General features: G+C 53.0%; 1 protein-coding gene across 4 annotated transcripts in view; it reads right to left on the reverse strand.

The window, feature by feature from the left end:
- Tbc1d2 (TBC1 domain family member 2) overlaps positions 1-21,986 on the reverse strand; it is a 43,653-nt gene that overhangs the window by 13,790 nt on the left and 7,877 nt on the right. For 2 of the 4 annotated variants that reach the window (XM_052176455.1, XM_052176456.1), the window contains exons 3-6: positions 17,639-17,786; positions 11,582-11,697; positions 10,066-10,262; positions 2,940-3,326 (exon numbers count right to left, since the gene is read on the reverse strand). In XM_052176455.1, the coding sequence (XP_052032415.1) occupies positions 2,940-3,326; positions 10,066-10,262; positions 11,582-11,697; positions 17,639-17,786 (848 nt within the window). Of the gene's footprint in view, positions 1-2,939; positions 3,327-10,065; positions 10,266-11,581; positions 11,698-17,638; positions 17,787-21,986 lie in introns of all 4 variants that reach the window. The other 2 variants (XM_052176452.1, XM_052176454.1) reach the window with 1 other exon arrangement.

The following is a 21,986-nucleotide window of genomic DNA, read 5'->3' on the forward strand; positions in this document are numbered from 1 at the left end:
AGGTGACGGCTGCTGTGGTAACAGAGGCTGGGTAAGCCACAGGAGGCTTCCGTATAGAGCTACAGCTGTAGCTCACAATCTTTGTTTTCCACTGAGGAGAACATTCCAGAAGCCATTCAAGCATACTGTCCACTCATATCCCCTGAGGACCCAAGCCTTTCCTTTCCTACTGGGGAAGAGTCCCAGGCTATTAGTCACTGTGTGTGGCCGCCACAGCCCATCTGTCCCCCCAGTCTGCTGGCTGTCACTGACTTTGGGGATTCTTACCCAGCACCTGGGATAAGGCACAAGCACCCAGGTGAGGGCTTAATCTGTCTGTCTGTCCTGCAGTCCCACTGTGTGGTATCTGTGGGCAAAGTGTCAACATAGCACCGTTTCCATTTTACAGATGAGGAAACAAGGATCTAACGGTGAACCCCTCAGTGACACAGCTGGTGTGGGAAGAAAGCAAAGGTCGGAACCTGGGAATGTCCCACCCACCGCAGGCACTCAGCCAACAGCACTGCCGCCCAGGGCACACCCAATCCCGCTCCGAACTCCGCTCCTTCCAGGCTCAGCACAGACTTTGAGAATATGGATTTGTCACAGAGTCCTTCCAGGTCAAAGGGAAGGCAGGGAGGGAGGGGGTGTGAGCAGCCCGTGGAGCACTGTGGGTGAGAATGGCGGCCGGGCAGCCTCCAGTCAGCTTCGTCCCCTACCTTGAGTGCTCTCCTTGGCTCAGAACTGTAGGGAGGAAAAAAGAGAGACCTCAGAGAAGAAAAAGGCCACAGAGGCAGAGCCAAGCAAGAAGACAGCATGCAGGAGGGGGCCCGGGAGAGGAGAGCCTGCCAGCACCTGCGAAGGCCCAGGCGTCACACACTGTCACAGGAAATGCTTGTGTGGGAGGCCGAGTCTACCACGATACTGCTGCTGTGTGATCCGATCCCAGGTCCCCCTGGTGGCTCAGCTGTACGTGGTGCCAGACTTCCCAGCTCGATCCCCTTCCCAGTATGTAGTCCAGGCTGGCCTCAAACGCTGCTGAGGATGGCCTTGAATTCCTAATCCTCCTGCCTCCACCTCCCTCTTAGGTCTAAGGATTATGAGCCTAGTTTTGTAGTACTGGGCCCCCCTACCCTCAGTGTGACATTTAAGAGGTCAGTGACACCACACTTGAAATGGCAGGATAAGAAGCCCTTTTTCTAAGACTGGGTGTCCGTCCTGTCTCAGGCAAGCAGGAGGTGTGAGCCTTCTCCATAGGCTCATGCTGATGGAGGCCGGTCAGTGGGCCTTCTTGGAGCTATGAACTGAGACACACTTAGTCCGTGCAGCTCTGCCAGGCCCCTGTTCTGGGCCCAGGAGCAGGATCTACAGCATAAGACCCAGGATGGTGAGTCTCCTCGCAGTGGACCTCAGTGATGTGAAGGATAGGCCCACTCTGGCTCCTGGGGAGCAGGATAGAAGTGGCCCTTGGTTCTCCATCCAGAGCCATCCGGTGATCTATGTCTCAGCACTGTGCTGATCTATCGGATCTAAGACAATGCACGCCTGAGGAGAAGGAGGAGGAGGAGGAGGAGGAGGAGGAGGAGGCTAGGAGATCCAGGGCATATAAGGCAACAGGAATTGTCCCCTCTGCCACACACACACACACACACACACACACACACACACAAACACACACACACACATAGCAGGAGCTCGCCCTCCTGCTGCATTCCTAAATAGCCTTTGACTCCAGGCTAACAGCCATCCTGTCCCTGCTTGTTTGGGGTACGGGTCTCAAGTCTCCTTCCTTCATCCTAAGGACTCTTCGGTCTAGGGAAGAGTTAGGCCACTTCCCACAGAGGAGAGAGGACTTGACCAAAGCCAATCGGCTAGCAAGGCGCAGAATGCAGGACTCAGCCCCAGGCCGCCCTTGCTTCACAGGGTGGGCAGTGGCCATGCTTGTCCACCCCCTACCCCGCCACACCCATGCTTCTCCCAGAAGCCTCTCCTCTCTCTCCCTCCCTCCCACCACCCAGCAGTTCTTTGGTCCCAGTTACAGAATATGGGAGGCCATGATGGGCAGTGTCTGGGACCCAGCTGGCTCTGGTTCTCTATGCTGTGCTTAGGCACGGTGGGCGAGGGCCCAGAGCACACATCCTTAGCCTCAGGCAGGCTGCTGCGTGGGCAGCTCCTGACGCAGAGACCCTGTGGCTCACAACAGGTATCACACCTCAAATGCCGTCCCCAGCCCTCTCGTCACAGTTGGTCCCTGTGGGGTGGGGTGGCCTGAAGAGAGATGAAGACGGAGAAGGGGAGCAGAGCGAGGCGTGGAAGGTGGCATGGCGAGGCTGGGAGAGCCTCTGTGCAGAGCGGAGCTGTAGACCGGCCACAGACCTGAGCTCCAGCCCAGCCCTGCTCCCACCTCTGCACCAGCTGCTGGGCAGGCATCTTTACTCCTAGCACGTGAAGCTGGAGAGTGGGAGGCTCCCATCTGTCAGCCACTGCCCCGCACGGCTGGCACGGGTCAGAGTGAGCTGACACAGCGAACACTGGAGACAGTCCTGGCATGTGGGGAGCCCTCAGGGGTGCCTACTGGCCTGGCCTTGGGCCAGCCACTGCCAGCACAGGTCACTTGTTCTACGTGTGAGACTGAGCTGAGGGCAGCCCGGGAGGCTTGGGCATCCTGGGTAAGAGAACGGCACTGAAGGAGGCCGTGTAACCAGGCCCCAGACTGCGCTAAGCTTGGGCTCTTCCGGTTCTACACCGATAAGCTGGGAGCCTGTTCACTTTTCACACAGCCTAAAGGTCACACTGCATTGGGTCTTCACAAAGAGAGGGATGGAAGAGAAGTTTTCCTCTTGCTACCTAGTTCTGGTTTGAATGCACCAGGATGAGGGGCAACTTCTGCCCTGATTAGAAAACTGTGCGAGGCACCCTTCCAGGCCAGGAAAGCATGCTGGGTGGAGAGGGGGGCCTACCTTCAGATGCTCCAGCCTCTCCTGCTGGCTCAGGAAGTCGCCATTGGTAGCATCAGCAGGCTGGCTGGGGGGCTCGGCAAGGTCTTCCGTGAGCTTCTGGGAGAGCTTGCAGATGACCTGCTGCTTGGCCTGGTTCTTATCCATGAGCAGCTGCACATGCTGCTGAAGCGCCTGCACGTGCTGCTCCCGCAGGCCAGCCTCCTGCATCAGGCGCTCATGGCCCTGCTCCAGAGCCTCCACCCTCTGGTTCAGCTCTGCGATCTGCCGCACCTTGTGCCGGACCAGCTCCAGCCGGTCTTTGTCCTCGGTGGCTGCCAGGTAGGCACTGGATGCGCGCTTCTCCTGCTGGGCAGCCTGCAGGGCCTTGTGTAGGATGATCACCAGCTCCTGGGTGGGAAGGGAGCAGTGATGAGGGCGAGCTAAGAAGGCGCGCACTCTCAGCACTCTGAGATGCCCAGCATCATCCCCGGGCATCTATCCCAACACTCCTCTCTGACTCCGTGGGCCAACGCGAGGGATAGCTAAGCACAGACTATCTGGCAAAACCAATAACAGAAACAAAACAACAAAGCCCCCCCACATCCCAGCAAGTTCTGCCTTAACATGGATGAGCAGAGATGTGGGTCGCCCGGAGAAGACTTCCTTTTCTTCTGGCTGGGAAGTGACTGGAAGGAAGAGGAGAGTTTCCCAGGCCCCAGAGCTGAAGTTCATGCTGAGTAGAGCAGGGCTGCCCGCCTTCACCAGCTCAGACTTGCTTGCCATTATCTGGATTCCATAGCACAAGAGACAATCGAGATTCTACAGGCTACAGCATTCTGAGGCTTCTCCGTTATGGGGGCTGAACCCACGCTCCGGCTCACGCATGTCTATTTCAGAGAAGAAACTGAAGCGCAGAAGAGGAGAATTTGCTCCCAAGGCATTCAGACCCCGAGCCTGAGCTTAGTAATGGAACTGAGGTGCAGATGTGTGGCATATGGGTGTACCTCTTGATTGGGGTGCAGATGTGTGGCATGTGGGGGTGCCTCTTGATTAGGGTGCAGATGTGTGGCGTGGGTGTGGCCTCTTGCCTCGCACTCTGATATTGCTAACGACTGTGGCATCCCCTCTTGCCATGGTAGCTCAAGCTTCAGAATCCTCAAGGTGGCTTCCAAGTTCAAGAATTAATCCCACACCACCATGCGAGGTGCGGTGGCCCAGAAAAGGATGGTGACAGTTCCCACTTCCTAAGACTGCAAAGACTGGGAGTAAAGACTGACCACTGCAGGGGAGTGGTTAGTTGTGAGAGAGTGGAGAGCGGGTTTGGTGGGGCGTGGTGCCTTCCACCTGGGTGGAAGAAAGGCAACAAAGGGCCTTACACTTTAACACCACAGTTACACAATTCATACAGCCCTGAGGAGTGGAGAGGGTCAGAGATGGGGGGCGAGGCTCGGGCAGCCTTTCCAGGCCAGGCGCCCAAAGACAGCCTGGGCAATGCCCCGGAGAGCAGAGGGGGAGGTATGGAGACTCAGTAGCTTGTGGGTGTGGCCGGCAGGTGGGGTGGGGACGCGATTGCACACCAGACCACTATGTCTGGAATGTTCCAGAGGGCAGGAACAGCTTCCCGGGGCTCTAGTGAGAGACGTTCCTGTGGCTCAGGGTCTATCAGAGACTAGGAGATGGCCCTGGGTCTCTGCTGGGTGAAACAGGCACAGACACCATAGCTGAATCTAGCTCTGGACCAGAAGCCCATATGCATCTTCCTCTGCTTCTGGTGTCTGGAAGCTGACTCATTACAGCCAGTGAGTGCCTCCCTTTGCTTGGTTCCCAGCATCTCCAATCAGGCTGCCATCCAGGAACCCCAACCACCACTCCACCGCATCCCCACACCTGAAGACATGCTTGGGAGAAAGGAGCCTGAGGAGAGGAGGCCTCCTCACAGGAAGCTCAGAGATACAGGGAACCTGGAGGCCAGAACGACCCCGTGGGCCTTCTGCCCGGCCACCGGGCTGTCACCTGGAGACTGAAGAGCCAGTGGGCTAGAGCAGAGGGTCCCCAAATCCCAGTTCTGGGCCCTGGCTTCTCATAAACCCTCAGGAATTTGCTGTGTGACTAAGGGCGGCCGTGAACATCTGGTCATTCTGTCTCCTGAGTTCTGGGATTACGAGGGTGGTGTGCCTCACAGTAGACCTGTGCTCTACTGCAGTGGACTCCACCCCAGCCTAACATTATAGTTTTGAAGTTAGCAGGACCCACATGTGACATGTCAGGAACACAAGGACAGAGGCAGCAGAATTCCCTGCATCCTGGGCCCCTGTGGAGGAACAGCTGGGTGGTCCTCAGTTTCCTCCTTCATCAGATCATAAGCAAGGCCTGAGCACTAATTCTAGAAAGCAGAAGATCTGGTGTCTCAATTCAACTGTTGTCTGGGCTATCTCAGATTTTCAGTGGCTGGGAGTTAACATGGGCCTCACTCTGCTTCATATATTGATCTGCGGTCCCACTGGAAGCTATTAAGAGGGGGGAAGCAGTCCTTGGGCCACCGGGGTCTTTGAGAGGTGCAGCATCAGATAAGGTCATGAGGGTCTAGTCCCCACCAGTGGATCCTGTTGGTGAAGAGGAAAGCCAGGCCCACCACACACAGACACACACTCCTGTGACGACATGTGATGCCCTGAATTGCCTCAGAACTCTGTCAGGAAGGCCATACCCGGTGCGGCACTTCAGCCTTAAAGTTCAGGCTGGTAGGGAGCTTGCCTAGCATAAGCCACGCACTGTTGTGTGTACCCCAGCAATCAGAGGAACCTCGAAACATAGCAAACCTTTTCTTCATGAAGCAGTCTGCCTTAGGCATATTGTCACAGTCACAAATAACAGGCTAACAGATCTAGGGAGGGCGGATCTAACAGGGTGCCTTCAGGCTGCCCCTTCTCATAGCTAGCTCAGGCTTCAGGTCCAGGCAGAGCAGCCTCAAGAGTTCAAAAAAAGTGTCAAAAGCTTTTCCTCAAGTTGTGTCAGCTGAGCTGCCTCCCAACCCTCTTTCTAAGTCAGGGCCAGGCCCTCTCTGAAGACAGGCACTCTCAGGTTGTCGATAGTTTCGGGGAAGGGGGTTGTAGGATTGTCCTTATCAAGTTTCCTAAGCAAACAACCAAGACATCTCAAGTGAGTCTACATGGCCCTACTGGGGTCCGACTTTCCCAGCTCCTGACAGATGGCCAACACCAGCCAACAGTCAGCCATCTGCCAGGTCAGACAGCTTCCAAACTGGGCGTGACTATCAGCTCAGGGGCCTGAGGCACCTAGCCAACCTGCCACCTGGGGCTGTCTCCTGGAGTTTAAACCAACCTCTGTAGGTCTGGTGATGGGGTTGCCGGGATGGATAATGACTTAGTGGGTATCAGTCCCCAGTGGGCTTGTTGACACAGGGAGGCATTGAGAGTGCGCTCATGTTTCCCAAGGTCAGCCCTGGCACTTGGGTATGCTGCTGCGCCATGAGACTGGGGAGGAGAGGAGGTGACCCTGGCTGTGGAGAGCATCCCAGGCTGCATCAGCTATCAGACGTCAGGCAAGTCGCCACCTCTAAGGCGCCCTGAGCAAGGCTCAGTGAAAGGACTGCGTGATAGTGGTGGCTGCCACAGGAAGCTCTGGTGGGAGGCAGATCGGACTCCAAGGCCGCTTTTGAGCCCTGGGACACTTGGGACTGGAGAGCGCTCAGACCCTCAGACCTCCAGGAAGGAGGGTGGCATCTGTGGTAAGAACCGCAGCTGGTGCTCAGGCCTCCCTGTGTGCTGGGGCCATGACACGTTAACATCTCTTCTTCCCCAGAGGGTGGCAGAATCTCTGAGGCCAAGAGTTTGGTCCCCAGTGTGCTTTCTACAGCAAGAATTTGAGGCACAAATTCTCACAGGGCCACTGAGTCCACTGTTCATCTACTTCAGGGGTTCTCAACCTTCCTAATGTGGTGACCCTTTAAAACAGTTCTTCATGGTGTGGGGATCCCCCCCCAGCCATAAAATTATTTTGGTTGCTACTTCATAACTGTAATTTTGCTATTGTTATGAATCATAATGTAAATCTCTGTGTTTTCTGATGGTGTTAATCACCCCAAAGGGGTTATGACCTCCAGGTTGAGAACCACTGCTCTGCATGGTTGGCTGAACTAAGATATATTGCTATTGTCTCCTGAGGCTAGACCCTGTTCCTACCCAGGAAAGCATCATCTTGTGGGTGTTGCCCCTGGGAGAGTCAGGAGCCATTTTCCTCCTAGGGGACCCTGTCACAGTTAGCTTCAGCTGCCATCTTGACACAAACCCAGTCACTGGGAAACAGGGAACTTCAGCTGAAGAACTGTCCCGATCAGACAGGCCTGTGAGGCAGGTGAGCCTACACCATATAAAAAAGGCGGCTGAGCAAACCACGGAGACAAACCAGAAAGCAGCGGCACGGCCTTCCTCTGTCACTCTTACTTCAAGCTTCTGCCTGCAGCTCCTGCCTCGCTTCCCTCAATGAAGGACTGTAACGTGGAAGACACAATAACCCCTTTCCCCCCATCGGTCGTGGTGTTTACCACAGCAACAGAAGACTAGAACAGACGCTGAGGGTCTGAGATGAACTTCTTCTACCCAGTATTTCTAGCCAGGTACCACCCTCCAGCTGCCACTCACTGGGTATCTAAGGCCTGGCTTCTCTGCTCCGCCTGCCCCTGGCCACCTTGGTGTCGGCAGCTGGCCTCCTGTTCCTCCCTCCCGTCTTTGGTGCCTGGATGACAGGTTAACACTTAAGAGTTGATTGAGTCGGTGACCTGAGCTCTCACCTCACTGCTAGGCCAGGAATGTACTTCCTGGAAGCTCTGACACTTCCTGGAAGCTCTGACACTTCCTGGAAGCTCTGACAGGATCACTCCACCACCTCCTCAGAGCCCGGGGGAGGGGCTTGCTGGCTAAGGCAGGAGGAACCAGCTGGGAGCCCCACAGTAAAAGCCGGATGACCATCTATGCGGCTGTGGGGCACTGTGGGTCGCCAGGAATAGACCCGGGCCTCTACAGACAGAATGGCATAAGTGCATCTCCTATGAGGATATGGGCTGGGAGGTTAACACACACATCATAGTCAGGATGTAGGCCTGCCTGCTCTGGGAGTCGGGCTAGCCTGCCATGCATGTGTGAGCAGCACTCATACTGTAAGTCAAAGGCTAGACCACAAACCCTTTCTCCTAGCCATCTTTCTCAACAAAGTGAGGGTTTCCTGGAAAGTTACCCAGTAAAAATAAATGCACATTTTGAAAGGCCCAGACAACTTCCCCATGACCCTCTCTGTTCGAACGGGGTATTTCCTGGCAATCTTCACAGACTCCTAAGAGTCTCACTTTCACGTATGGAAGGAAGGCAGGGAGCCTCCAGAGAGTCACGGGTCTCCAAGGGCCTCCTGAGGGCCTCTGGCCATTTGTCATGCCTTAGAAAGAAAGGCTGGGTATGGGGCGAGCTAGCCATGTGTTCTAAGAAGAAGGGACAAGTGGCGACAGGACAGGCGGTGTGTACAATCAGGGTTTCTTTTCCATTTTCTTCCAAGTTTGGGTTAGGGGCTTCAGCTACATGAATCTAGGGCTCTGAAGCCATCGCAGTTCAATTGAATACCTTCTAGTGACAAGGACAGGAGAAAAAGACAGATGACTGAGCTCAAGGAAGATCTGAGCTCCCACACCACTGCTGTGTCCCCACATAGGACATCACATGCCGTGCGTCCGCGTCTGAGCGTTCATTAACCCCGCAGCTGCCTCTGTTGTGCAGTGCCTGCTCCTGCAGTGCCTGCCCCTGCAGTGCCTGCCCCTGCAGTGCCTGCCCCTGCAGTGCCTGCCCCTGCATTGCCTGCCGTGCAGTGCCTGCGGTGCAGTGCCTGCCCCAGGCTGGGCCTGTGACCTTTACTCTGTTCTTTTCCATCACCCGCCCACCATGTGCACGCTACAGGCCTGAGGTAAAGATGCATGAATGAAAGAAACCTTCCCAGTCTCTATCGACCTCACTAACCGTAACCCCTGGCCTGCTGTGAGGCGGCAAGGTCAGAAGGCAGAGAGTGCTTTCCTCAACGGCCTTCTCCCCACACAGGGCAGAAAACACAAGAAGAATCTTGTAGTAGGGAACGGAGACTCAGCTGCACAGAGCACATGCCCCACCCGGGGTCCTGTGCAGCAAGGGTCAGAGAGGGAAGCAGGAAGGGCGGGGGCAGCTGGAGCTCAAGCGCCAGCTTCCATCTTCCTCTCAGGGGAAAGGAGCCCACCAACACCTCACCTGGATGTCACGGTAACAGCTGCGAGCCCTTCACTGTCCTTATGCTAGAGAGAGGAGCCTGCCCAGGGCTGCAGCTGTCCCGCACCTTGGCCACTGACACTCACCACATCCCGGAACAGTCCCTCCCCATAAACAAGCCTGGCTCTGAGGTGAAGCCTTCTGAACACGTCAATGCCCTGTATTTTCCACACTGGCTACACAGCTCCCTCTGTAACTTCTACAGGGAACTTCCATGTGAAAACTAAATCCCCTTTCCTGTCACTGTTCTCTGCCACACCTTGCCAGCATTGTCCGTCCTGTGCCAGTCCCTCAGGTCTCTGCACACAGTCAGAAGGTACAACTATTCTCCTAGCACACAGGGAACCCCTCCCAAGACCCTGCATCCAGACAGCACCCCGAGACATTGCCTTTCCTCCTTGTTGGCTCAGACCACCCAAGTCCAAGAGGCATCCAAGACTCAATTATTAAAGTAGGTCACGCAAACCTTTGGTGGCCTCCTATCCCCTGGTTTGTGACAGTAAGCTTCTGAGTTACTGTCAGCAAGGCACTTCTGAGCTCTACAGTTGTCCTTTGAAGACCACAGACTAGCTGTGCCTGTTTGGGTCAATGTTCTGCCCAGAGCTATCGGCAAGGCTCAAAGGCCGCGGGGCACAGTGGGGCTCCCGGAGGCCATGGGGCACAGCGGGGCACAGTGGGCTCCTGAGGCCGTGGGGCACAGTGGGGTTCCCCGTGGGGCACAGTGGGCTCCTGGAGGCTGTGGGGCACAGTGGGGTTCCCCGTGGGGCACAGTGGGCTCCCGGAGGCTGTAGGGCACAGTGGGGTTCCCCATGGGGCACAGTGGGCTCCCGGGAATGGGCTGGGCTCACCTTCTGTGACTTGAGCTCTCTGGTGAGCATAAGCACCTGCTGTTCCAAGGCCACCACTTTCTCCTGGGCTGTGCGGCTCCGAGCTAGGCCATCAGAAAAGAACGGGAAGGTGTTGCTTTGCCGCTTGGGTTTCTGCGTGGGACCTGAGGGCACAGAGGACCTGGGTGCAGACTTGGGAGGGTCCTCTAGCTCTTTTTCTGCTTGAGGGGAGAAACACAGACGTCAGGATGGGCAGACCTACAGTGCCTCATCCGTATCTTCAGGCAACAGCAACTTTCTGCATTTTCCATAAAGGGGAAAATACACTTTTTGCTTATTTATGAATCATTACTAGGAATTCTGTGGGAAAGATGGCATTCTGGGGACCGATGGCAGTGACAGCCACATAATAGTGTGAATGCACTTTATGTCACTGAATGGTGTGATGGAAAGCAGTAAAACGGGAGGTTTTGTTATGTATATGTATTTTGCTACTATAAAACATCCTGACTGGTAGTGCACGCCTGTATCCCAGCACAGGAGGCAGGGGTAGAAGACTGTAAGTTCAAGGTCATTCGTGGTTAGAGTGTTAGAGGCCTGGATACACGTGACTCTGTCTCATAGGGGAAAGCAACCGAATCCTTACTCTTCACCCCTGAAGCCCAAGGAGGGAGGGGAGCCCAGTGAGACTCAGCAGGTAAACAAAGGTAACTAACTCATCTGGAGAGCAGAAACCTGGAAGATTCTGGAGGGCCCCTCCCCCAGCAGTATAAACCAGAGTCAATTCAGCTGGGGGAGGCTGACAACCCACCTGCTTCGAGAAGAGAAAGACTGCTGGGCTGCCTGGACAGCAGAGAGCCCCACACAGGGCTTCTGGGTAGCGTTTAGGACTCTGCACCTGGGCTGGGCATTTCTTTTGGTGATACAGTTGCTGTTTTGAGTCATCCATGACCCTTTTAAGTAACCCCCAACCATTAGTAACCCCAATAAAAAATTCAGTGGTTCAGCCAAGTTGGACTTTGGTGCAATCATTATTTTGGTCATGGGTGCCCTTTCTGGAGCAAATAGATGTGTGTGTGTGTGTGTGTGTGTGTGTGTGTGTGTGTGCGCGTGTGCATGCATGCGCATGCAGGAAGAGTCTGTCACACAACACGCATTGCTAAGGACTGAATGTTTGTGTTCCTATAACCCCAGGCTGAAGCTCTAGTCCCCCAGAGTGCTGGCTTTAGGAGGCAGGGCCTTAGGTAATTTAGAAGAAGGTGCTGCCCCATGATCGGATTAGTGCCCTCAGACGACGGGGAGGATCAGAGGACTCTTCCAGCCTGGAAGACACCTTTCCTAGACTCCTGCTCTGCAGCCTGCGGACCTTGGACTCCTTAGCTCCCACCTAACTATAAACACTACAGTAAAAGTAAAGTATAAACACTACAGTTCTGCTTCACACACACACACACACACACACACACACACACACACACACACGCCCTTGCAGGCAGGCATGAGACAAGGCTTGGGGTCAGACTCAGACAAAGCTCACCTGGAATGCTGGGGTCAGAGATCAAGGGCTGCTCCCCACTCGGAGGCTCTACACTCTGGGATGCCTCTTCCGCTGCTTGGACCTGCTTGTTGCTACGGATGTTGTGCATGGTGTTTCTGAAAGGACAAGTGAGGAGCATGAGGCCAGCAGCGTCTCTGCCTCTGCTGCCCGCGGAGCTCTGGCCTTAACAACTTGCTTCCAATCCTTCCAATTGCTCTCCTCACATCCTGTGTGACGCAGGCCCACCTCCCCAGCCCCGTCCCAAGCCCCTCGCCCTTCTTACACAGCCCTGTCTACACTACACTCCCCTACCCTTTTATTCCTGGTAAGTTTAACACATACATACAGTGATTTCTTTTTAAGATTTATTTTATGAGTGTTTTGCCTGCATGGATGTCTGTGAACCATGCGCACTCCTGCTGTCCACAGTGGTCAGAAGAGGGCATCGGATCCTTTAGAACTGGAATTACAGAAGGTTGTGGGCCATCGTGTGGATGCTGGGAATTGAATGGGTGGGGGTCCTCTACAAGAATAAGTGCTCCTAACCACTGAACCACTTATTTCCCGGGTCCCCTACAATGCATCATGACCATATCCTCCCCAACTTCCCCCCTCCCACTTCCCCAGCCCCCTCAACAAATGCCCTTCCCACTGACTCCAATTACTGCTGCCTGCTTGAGCAAGGACAACCTACCTTTGGTCACAACCCTGAGGAACAATGGCTCTCCCTTCCCCAGCAGCCACTGGCTGCCAGTAGTGCGCCAGCAGTGGTGGGGCCTCACAAGCCCCTCCCCAACTGTGCAGGAATTACTGACTGGCTAGATCTTGTACAGGTCTTGAGCAGGTAAGCACTGCTCCTGCCGTGGCTACTTAGACTAGCTTGGCTCCTGTAAGCCCAACCCTGCTGCTGAAGTGCCCCATGTCTGTCCTGCTCACTGGTAGGCCTAGAACAGCACCTGTAATAAGAAATTGCTTCGTGTTCGTTGAATGGACTAGCCGACCTAACTTCCCCAAACCCTCTGGCCTCCAAACTACCATGCCCAAAGGCCATCAGTGGCTCCCAGCTCTGCGGAGGTGTGTTGTAAACATTTCCTGGCAGCTTTCTGCCTTTGTTCTCCTTAGACCCAGACCCACCCTGCCGTGCAGGCTCCACTGACTCTGGCTTTCTACACTGATGCCCAGGCAGCCTTAGACAATGGCTTGTCGAAGCTAAGGCCCCAGTCCAGAGTCCAGACTTAACCTTTGTGCGGTTTACAGAAAGAAACCAGGTAGCACTGAAGGCTGTCCTAAGCACAGGCTCTACCAGATGAAGAGACAGCTCAGGTGTGTATGCTCCTGTGCAAAGAGATGCAACGCAGCAATTCAGAAATCAGCAGCAAGGGAGGGCAAAAGAGATCCCTGTGTGAGCTGTCTGAAACTGCAGGCTGTGTAAGGACAGTCAGCCCATGCACCACAACAAGAATACGCCATCAGCAGGCACACCTGAACAGGGAGGGCAGCCATGGCTTGTGGCAGAGAGGAGCTGGCTTCTGAGAGCCAGCCTCGGGCAGGCGTGCTTCCCAGTGGAGTTTTGTAGCTTGGGGTTTGGAAGGCAGGAAAACTTAGCCATTAGTCTTTGAAATTTCTTAAGATCTGTTTCAATGTAGATACATGATATGGGGGGATCCAGTGTCTGATTTAAATGTGTGTTGAATGTTCCTATTTGTGATCCCACAACGATCTTACAACTCAAACCCAGAAAAAGGCTAACCTCAGCTCTGGCCCCACCCCTGTGTGTGTGTGAAGGGCGCAGGTGAACGCTGGCGGTTTTCTTCATTCACTATCCACACTTGTTTTTTGAGACAGGGTCTCTCTAGGAACCCAGAACTTGCTGCTCTGCGAGACTGGCTGGCCGTCGAGCCCCGGCGCGCTTCCTGTTTCCCCTGCGCTCCAGTTACAATAGGGATGGACCTGACGGTCCAGGACGGACCTGAGGCCACTGACCACTGAGCGCCTCACTAGTCATTTCTTTGAATTTTCCCTATTCTTGAGACAGAGTCCCATGCACCTCGGATCACATCTCATGCTTCACCATGTACTCTGAGACAGAGGATGACTCTGGACTTCTGACCCCTCTGCTGTGTGGCACCAGGGATCCATGCAGAGCTCCAGTGGGTCTGAGAGGCAAGGACTCTGCCAGCTGAGCTAGAGCCCAGCCCGACACCTCTCCCCATCCAGTCTTACTGTGCTCACTACCACAGAGTAGCCATAACCATGTTCTGCCTGACATAAAGGATAGGAAAAAAATAAAATAAATGTGATATGTTGACTGTTTTTTCCTAAGAGAGAAAGAGAGAGAGAGACAGACAGACAGAGAACATTAAGAGCTACCCCATCAACTGACAGTTCATATTTTCCGTGAATTGCAGAAATTTGTTTTGAGCTATCACAACAACTAATTTTCACTATGACCAGTTATCATTTTGGGTGACTGCAGCTGGAGGGCATTTACTAAGCAGCAGCAGGGTGAGGCGGGTGGTCAGACAAGGGGACAGGAAATTCCACAGGCCCTGGCTGGGTTGTGTTGTTCCTGTGAGAAAACCCTTCCTTCGAGCAATATGATAGACAAGCCACTCTGGAAAACCCTCATTCCACAAATGCTCAGATGGTGGAGAAACAAAATGTAGTTTTACAGTCTCTTATCACAGGTCCCAGATAGGGAAGAGAGTCAGGAACTGAGCCTGGTAATGGTTGTGAACCTTGGGCAGGGAAGGAAAGGACTGTGGGTGAACAGATGAGTTAACACCTCAGCAATGTCCCCTCCCCTGCTTCTGAGGGAATAAAGCAACTCTACCTCAGATACCTGGAGAACTAACTGTCCAGGGAGGCCATCCCACACCTCCAGGCTCTTCAGAAACTAGTTACTGGGTCTACTCAAATTTTGAGTTCTTTTTCGGTCAGTCCCAACAATTTGTGTCTTTTTAGGAATTTGTCCATTATATCTAAGTTTTAAATTTTGTTGGCATTACAGTTGTTCACAGCGATCCCTGGAACCTGTTTATTTTTTGACAGGAACTCACTAAGTAGCCCAGGCTGACCTTGAACTCAGAATCTTCTTGTCTCAACCACCATGCCTGGCTCTTATAATCCTTTGTGTTTCTGTAAGGTTGGTAAGTAATGACTTTTTTTTGGTCCCCACCTTTAGTAATTTGAATTATCTCCCTTTTCTTGACCTAGGTAAAAGTTGTCAATTTTGTTGGACTTTTAGAAGAAAACCCGATTTTATTTTATTCACACACATGCCAGGTCAGAGATCACTTCTGGGAGTCTGTTCTCTCCCTCGCTCCACTAAGTGCGTTCCAGGGATGGAACTCGGGTCATCAGGCTTGGCAGCAAACACCTTTAGCGGCTGAGCCATCTCGCCAGCCTGAAATTGTTCCGAAAGATCCAGTCTGCTTGTTTGGAATTCAGGATGGGGAAAGAATGGGATTGTATTTTCATGGACTGACGGAGACCACCGTCATCAGCCAGGCTAAGATCAGCATCAGACTCCGAAAGCCTTGACCTTGTGTTTGGCTATTAAAACTCGGTTACAAAGGACCCCGTCTTCTTGGGCTGGTCATTTCGCTTCTTGGTTCTTACACCTGCCCATCTGAAAATGAAAGTACAGCGGGCATGCTGGAGAGGCTGTCGGCCCCGGCCTTAGGCTGCTCTGAGTACTGCTACCCACAGGTCTCAGGGCACAAGCCACAGAAGTTGGGGAAGGGTTCAGGGACGCATGCCACAGCCAGAGGCCCTGGCTGGTGGGGTGACAGTCACCACTGCCCACACGTCCCTCTGTCAGGAGTTAAGCTTCCCCAGCACGTTTGTGACTAGTGGCCCTTGGATGTGGGAGAGCAAGAAGACCTCAACCTGAGGGCAGGAGGGGCCCTTCGGCCCTGGCTGGCTCCACTGGGATGCGAGCTCTCTGTCTTTCACCCCTGTCGGGGTAGCCGCCCCTCAGCTCACCCATGGTCCCTGGAGGAAGCGTGTCTGCATCAGCTTTGCTTCGGAGCAACCCCGGCTACTCTCTCTGTGCGCTGGCTCCCGGGCTGGCTGGTCCCCAGTGTGCGCTGTCCTAGATTCGGATCACTGTGGAAATGCACCTCGAAGGGCTCCTCTGAGGGTGTTTCCCTCGGAGCCTAAAGAAGGCTTTAGCTGAAGGGAGGTGACCCACCTCGAATGTGGGCAGCAGCACCCACGGGCAGGGAGGCTTCCACACGGAGTGAGAGGGAGAAGGAAGCTGAGTGCCACCATTAATTCTTCTCTGCTTCCGGGCGGTGGATGCAGTCCATTTACCTCCCGCCTCCATGCTTCCCCGGGTGTGATGGACCACCTGCTCTCACACTGGGGCCCGGAGCAAGCCCTGCCTCCTTGAGCTGTTTTAGTTAGGGATCTGGTCACGGTAGTGAAAGAATATGTAATTCAGCTGTTCTGAGAGGCTTGGCCGGCACAGGGGTGATGGTCACCCAGGGGGACAGCACTGAACCAGCCAGTCATCCTCCCGGGTTGCCTCCTGGGATGGCTTGTATATGCTTGGTCCAGGGAGTGGCAGGGTTAGAAGGTGTGGCCCTGTTGGAGTAGGCGTGTCAGTGTGGGTGTGGGCTTTAAGACCCTCATCCTAGCTGCCTGGAAGCCAGTATTCAGCTAGCAGCCTTCAGGTGAAGATGTAGAACTCTCAGCTCCTCCTGCACCATGCCTGCCTGGATGCTGCCATGCTCCCACCTTGATGATGATGGACTGAACCTCTGAACCTGTAAGCCAGCCCCAGTTAAATGTTGTCCTTCTAAGACTTGCCTTGGTCATGGTGTCTGCTCACAGCAATGAAACCCTAACTGAGACACCTCCTCTGCCATGGGGAATAGGAGCTCTCCCAAGTGCCTTTCTCAGTCTCCACATGTCCCCTGTTCCACTTCTGCGGCTGTGGCCTCCCTCAGGCACAAACCACCTGCCCTGGCCTTCCAGTCTCCCGCTGCCTTCAGCATGTTCCGAACACACCAGCTCGGCATCTCCTGAGGGATAGGCCCTGCACCCTGGGGTGCTCACCCATGCTCTGGTCCCCAGGCTTCTCTTTCCAGTCCACACCCCCAGGGCTCCGTGAGCCTCTGTCCAAATGGTTGTGGTTAGCTCCTCCTCCAGCCAGCAGGCCCCAGAGAATACACCTCATCTTTCTCTAAAGCCTGCTTCTCTCCTGAGAAGGACAGAACTACCCTCTCAGACATAGGTATACATAAAATAACAAAGTAAACATTTTTAAAAAAGCAGTCAGGACTTGGCACAGTGGTTCATGCTTATAACTCCAGCACTCAAAAAGCTGAGACTGGAGGATTGTTGTAAGTTCAAGGCCTCCTGGGGCCACAAAATGATGGCCAAGCTAGCCTGAGGCCACAGAGTAAGACTTTGTCTCCACACCCTCCACCACAAAGTAGTCGACAAGACAAAGTACATGTGTGAGAAGGAAATAGTTTGATATGAAGTCATCATTTGGTATGATCTCAGTGCACATGAATATATAGAGCTATATACACCTGCTAAGCAAGGCCAGAGGTAAGGCTAGGGGTAATGTTTAATGTTTTTTTTCAATTAAATTTGTGTTTATTATTAAGTGTGGCATGGTGTGGGTCAGGGTGGGGTGTGTGGAGTGGGGGGGTGTTGAAATGAGGTGGCATGGTGTGGGTCGGGGTGGGGTGGGGTGGGGTGGGGTGTTTGGTGCTTGTGCCACAGGACATGTGGGGACAGCTTTATGGGGTTGGCTATTTCCTCCCACCTTGATGCAGATTCTAGAAGTCAGACCATCAGGTCTGAGTGGCAAGGGTTTTATTGGATGAGACCTGTTTTTCTATTTTGAAGCAAGATCCTACTATGTAACTCAGGTGGCCTGGAACTCACGACACTCCCGCCTCTGCCTCCCGTCCTGAGCGAGAGCTGGGACTTTTTAAATAACAGCCTGACTAACTGAAAATAAGCTCACACCCACCCTTGTCCCACATCTCCGTGCCAAGGAAGCTCACAGAAAGGGGTGTCCCCTCCAGCACTTACTGTATTTCAGTCCCCAGATGCTTCAGGGAGATGTTCTGGAGGGCTGAGGGCATGGCAGGGACAGGCTGTAAGGCAGCGGCTGCACCCACAAGTCCAGGGGGCGTTTTCACAGGGCACAGGAACTCCTCCAGCTCGGCCTCCTCTTGCTCTAGGGAGCCAGAGACAGTCAGTCAACACTGGCATGAACCGAGGTACTTCCATAGGAGACTTAGTCCCGGGCTGCGGGCTCAGCGCTGACAGCATTTAGGGGTTGCTACAGCTGCTCAGCCAGCAACCTTGGTGCAGGTTAACAGCAGCAAAGTGGCTGTAAAATGATCTGTTTTGCCACTGACTGAAGCCTTCATGGAGACTCTTCACAAACAAGAAGGCCACAGGTTACTCTGTATCTGATAAGCCATTTAAAAAAGGAGTCTAAAATGAACCAAGGGCTTGAAGTGCCAAGGCCTCTATCCTAGGGTCATACGTAGTACCTTAAAGTCGAAATAACTTGTTCTAGGTTTTTGTTGTTGTGATTATTGTTTTATTTTTAGCATGTGCATGTATGTATTGGAGGGAGCATATGTAATATGTTCACATGTGTATGGACACACATGCACATGCGTGTGCTAATGTGTGGGGGCCAGAGGTTGATGTCAGGAATCTTTCTCTACCACTCTGTATTTACCGACATGGGGTCTCCCTCTGCGCCCAGAGCTTGCTGCTTAGAATAGACTCCTTAGCCAGCCTGCCCTGGACCTGTCTTCGCCTCCCAGGAATACAGGGAGCGAGGTACCATGCCCACATGGCTTCTCCATGAGTTCTGGGGATCTGAATGTTGGGTCTCAGGCTTGCATGGCAACCCTTAATCTATGGAGACAGCTCTCTAGATAACCCCCTCATTCTGGGGGAGGGGTAGAGTCTCACTAAATGACTCATAACTGGCCTTGATCTTGTAATCCACATTCCAATGCTCAGGAACCTAGGATTCCAGGCGCACGCCACCAAGCTCGGCTGAAGTGAAGGGAGGAGGCTGTGTGAATCAAGATGCCTCCACACAACTGTCACTCAGCTATGTAAAACATGGTGATGAAGAACACAAGAGATGTGGGCAGGGTAACTCATCTCAGGGGGCTGAAGCAGGAGAATTGCTGTGAGTGTCAGGCCAGCCTGGCTTACACATACTGAAATCTTTTCCTCTAGGGAACATAAAAGAACAGACATAGAAAATCATATTAAATGGAAAATGCTAGATTAGAAAAAGGGAGTTACATGTTGGGCCAGTCTGAGGCCAGCCCGGTCTACAAAGAGAGTGCCAGGACAGCCAGGGCTACACAGAGAAACCCTGCCTTGAAAAACAACAACAACAACAAAACAAGAAAAACAAAAAGAAAGAAAAAATGGAGTTACAGTTGGTCTCAATCACAAGACTCTTTATGGTTTAGGGAGGTTACCAAGGTGTGCAAGCTCTATGAGTCAAGGTTCCAAATCTCAATTAAAACAAACAAACAAACAAACAAACAAACAGATCTTGTTGATCTTAAGAGTGTCCGGAACCACCATCACTATGGTGGCTATAAACTATACATATAGGAACAAGATTTACAATCAGCTAGCAGCAAAGACTTCAGTCAGCCATCATTTTGCATCTAAATATCAGCCATTTGTCACAGGGCAATTCGAAACTGCCACCTAAGGAAAAAATTCACTAGGGTCACAGGGTCTTAGTGCCACTCACCCAAGTGACACCAAGCAGGTTATTTTCTGGCCTCGCTGAACTGTTTTGCTACCCGGTGTCAGTCTCTCTAGTCTTCAGTGTTTCTTCTCTGGTACTAGTAAGGAGCACTGTTAAGTGGAAAGATCACCGCATGCGCCTGCTGGGACTTCCCGGCACAATGTGGATACGGGATGCGTTTCACTGTATGAGTCTCTGTAACAAGAGCCTCTGCTTATGACAGTCAAGGTGGTGCATGCCCTTAATCTTAGGAGGCAGAGGCAAGAACTCGGCATCTCTGAGTTCAAGGCCAGCCTGGTCTATAGAGAGAATTTCAGGACATCCATGGCTATGCAGAGAAACCCTGTCTTGAAAAACCAAAAGTCAACAAACCAAACAACCTCCTGCCATAAAGGACATTCCTAATAAAGGCAGTGAGTGGGTAAGAGGGTTAATATTCTTGGGTAAAATATGTATCAGACTAGAGGTTTCCTTCCGGCTAAAGCTGGATTTTCAAGATTAGAACAGAGTGAGGTCAGTCGTGACTCACTGTTCTGGAATCTACACGACCTTTAACTGTGTTAGCTTTTGAAGATCTTCTAGTTTTGGACTAGCCAACCTGTCTCAGCTAGATTTGCACACAAACGGCCGTGCCCTGATAATTGCATACAGCCATTATGTAGCAAGCAGTGTGGAGGGCGTCTCTACCTAACTTAATAAATGCTGGATATGTAAGTGTGATTAGGGTGCATGACCGGATCGATGAGTGGGCAGGCTAGCCTCAATCTGTTGCGTTTCTCACCAAATTTGCTATTGTAAAAATTTTAGTTCTACCTTCATAACCAGAATACAAATTTATATTCATGAAGAATAGGAAGTTACAAAGAAATATTAAAACACAGAGAAATACTAAGATCACAATCCTACATACCGAAAAGCAAAGCACAAAGCACAGCTGTTTTGCACTGGCATAACATCTAAGACACACTCCCGAGAAGGGAGGCAGAGGTCAGCACAGCGTGGAGGTGATCTCGGGTAGTGTGGGATGGAGGCTGTGCCACAAGTGCAAGAAAACCTGTCTGCAATCGCTTAAACAATAGCAGGTCACAGGCTGCCGATTCCCAGTGGGCCCTGTCAACTGCACAGGCTGGTCAGCTGACTTGGCAATAGCACTCAAAGCTGTCCTTTTGTAGCCTCCTTTCCTCTCACCGTCTCCCCAGACATGACCTGGGCTTTTAGGGATGGCTGGAGAGAGAGAGAGAGAGAGAGAGAGAGAGAGAGAGAGAGAGAGAGAGGGAGAGAGAGAGAGAGAGAGAGAAGAGGAAACGCTGAAGAAGTCACAACTCAAGGCACAGGAGATGGGAGAGTGTGGCAGGAGTCGGGCAGAGAGCTGTTCTAGGAGGCTGAGACAGTCCTTCCAACTCAAGCCAGAGAAGCCTCCGTGCGGGAGGAAGAGTGCGGCTGTGAGGGCTGTGAGGGCCGTGAGTGCAGGCCAGGGCCTGAGCCCACTCCTGACCTGCGTGAGGAGTGAGGGTTTGGGCACCAGAGCTGAATCTCTGGACAAGGACCAGAGTAACTGCATAGGAAGGCCATGTGTGGGGTGAGGCTAGGAAGATGGTCAGTGTGTGTGTGTGTGTGTGTGTGTGTGGTGTACATGTGTATGTGTGTATGTGGAGGATTCAGGGGAGCATGTGTGTTTGTGTATGTGAGAGGAGAATGTGTATGTATTTGTGTGTATGTGTACACATGTATGTATCTCTGTGTATGTGTGAGGAGGAGTGTGTGTGTGTGTGTGTTTGTGGTTTGTTGTTCAGCGAAAACCTGAAGTGCTAGACCTGCCTTTGGTTGGAGGATCTGAGGCCAGGCCTTGTTTCCAAGTCAAGCAAATTAAAAAAAAAAAAAAATCAAGATGGCTTCTCTCCAGCGCACGTTCTTCAGGGTCAGAGGCCATGGAAACAGAAAAGGACAAGGCTCCATGATGTGGACCCCAATCTTTCAGATTTTGAATGGATTTAATATAAAATGTTCTTATCCATCAATACTTTAACCACCTCCCCTCTCCCGTATTCAGAGCCAATAAGATGGGTTTTTCTCAGATCCAAGTTTCTTAGCGTGTGTTTCTTTGGCAGTGTCAGGTCGGGCTCTTCCACCCTCTCTCCCTCTGCCGGGACCCGAGCTCTGAAGCGACACTACACCTCCTCGGGTATCTCCCCTAAGAGCAGTATGGGGAGGGCAAGGTCTGTGGAGAAGGCCAAAGCCAGCAGGTGCTATGAGCTCCGATGTAATTCAGCCATTTTGCCTTCCATTCTGCTCACTGAGGCAGCCCTCTGCCCCTGAGAAGTGGGCGGTGTGCCTAGAAAGCCGCCAGCTACTGAAGAGTAAAAGGGACAGGCATGCATGGTGGCATGGCGGCCTTAGCACGCTGAGACCGAACTTCCCACTGGAGACGGATTTGACGGTGCAAGACCTGAGCTGCTCTTGTCTGGAGAAAGGCCCCAGAGTGGGGGTCCCGCTAGGTGTGGCCAGCAGCTCTCAAGGGTTCTCTTCCCTGAGGGCTTGGGCTCATCACTACAAGGAAGTCCCTGCCCACACCAAAAGAGGGACTAGGCCGGAGGGCGCTGCTTCCCTGGTGTAGCCCGGAATGTCCCGTCAGTTCTG

The sequence above is a fragment of the Apodemus sylvaticus genome, chromosome 3, assembly GCF_947179515.1.
Source record: "Apodemus sylvaticus chromosome 3, mApoSyl1.1, whole genome shotgun sequence".
Classification (NCBI taxonomy): Eukaryota; Metazoa; Chordata; class Mammalia; order Rodentia; family Muridae; genus Apodemus; species Apodemus sylvaticus.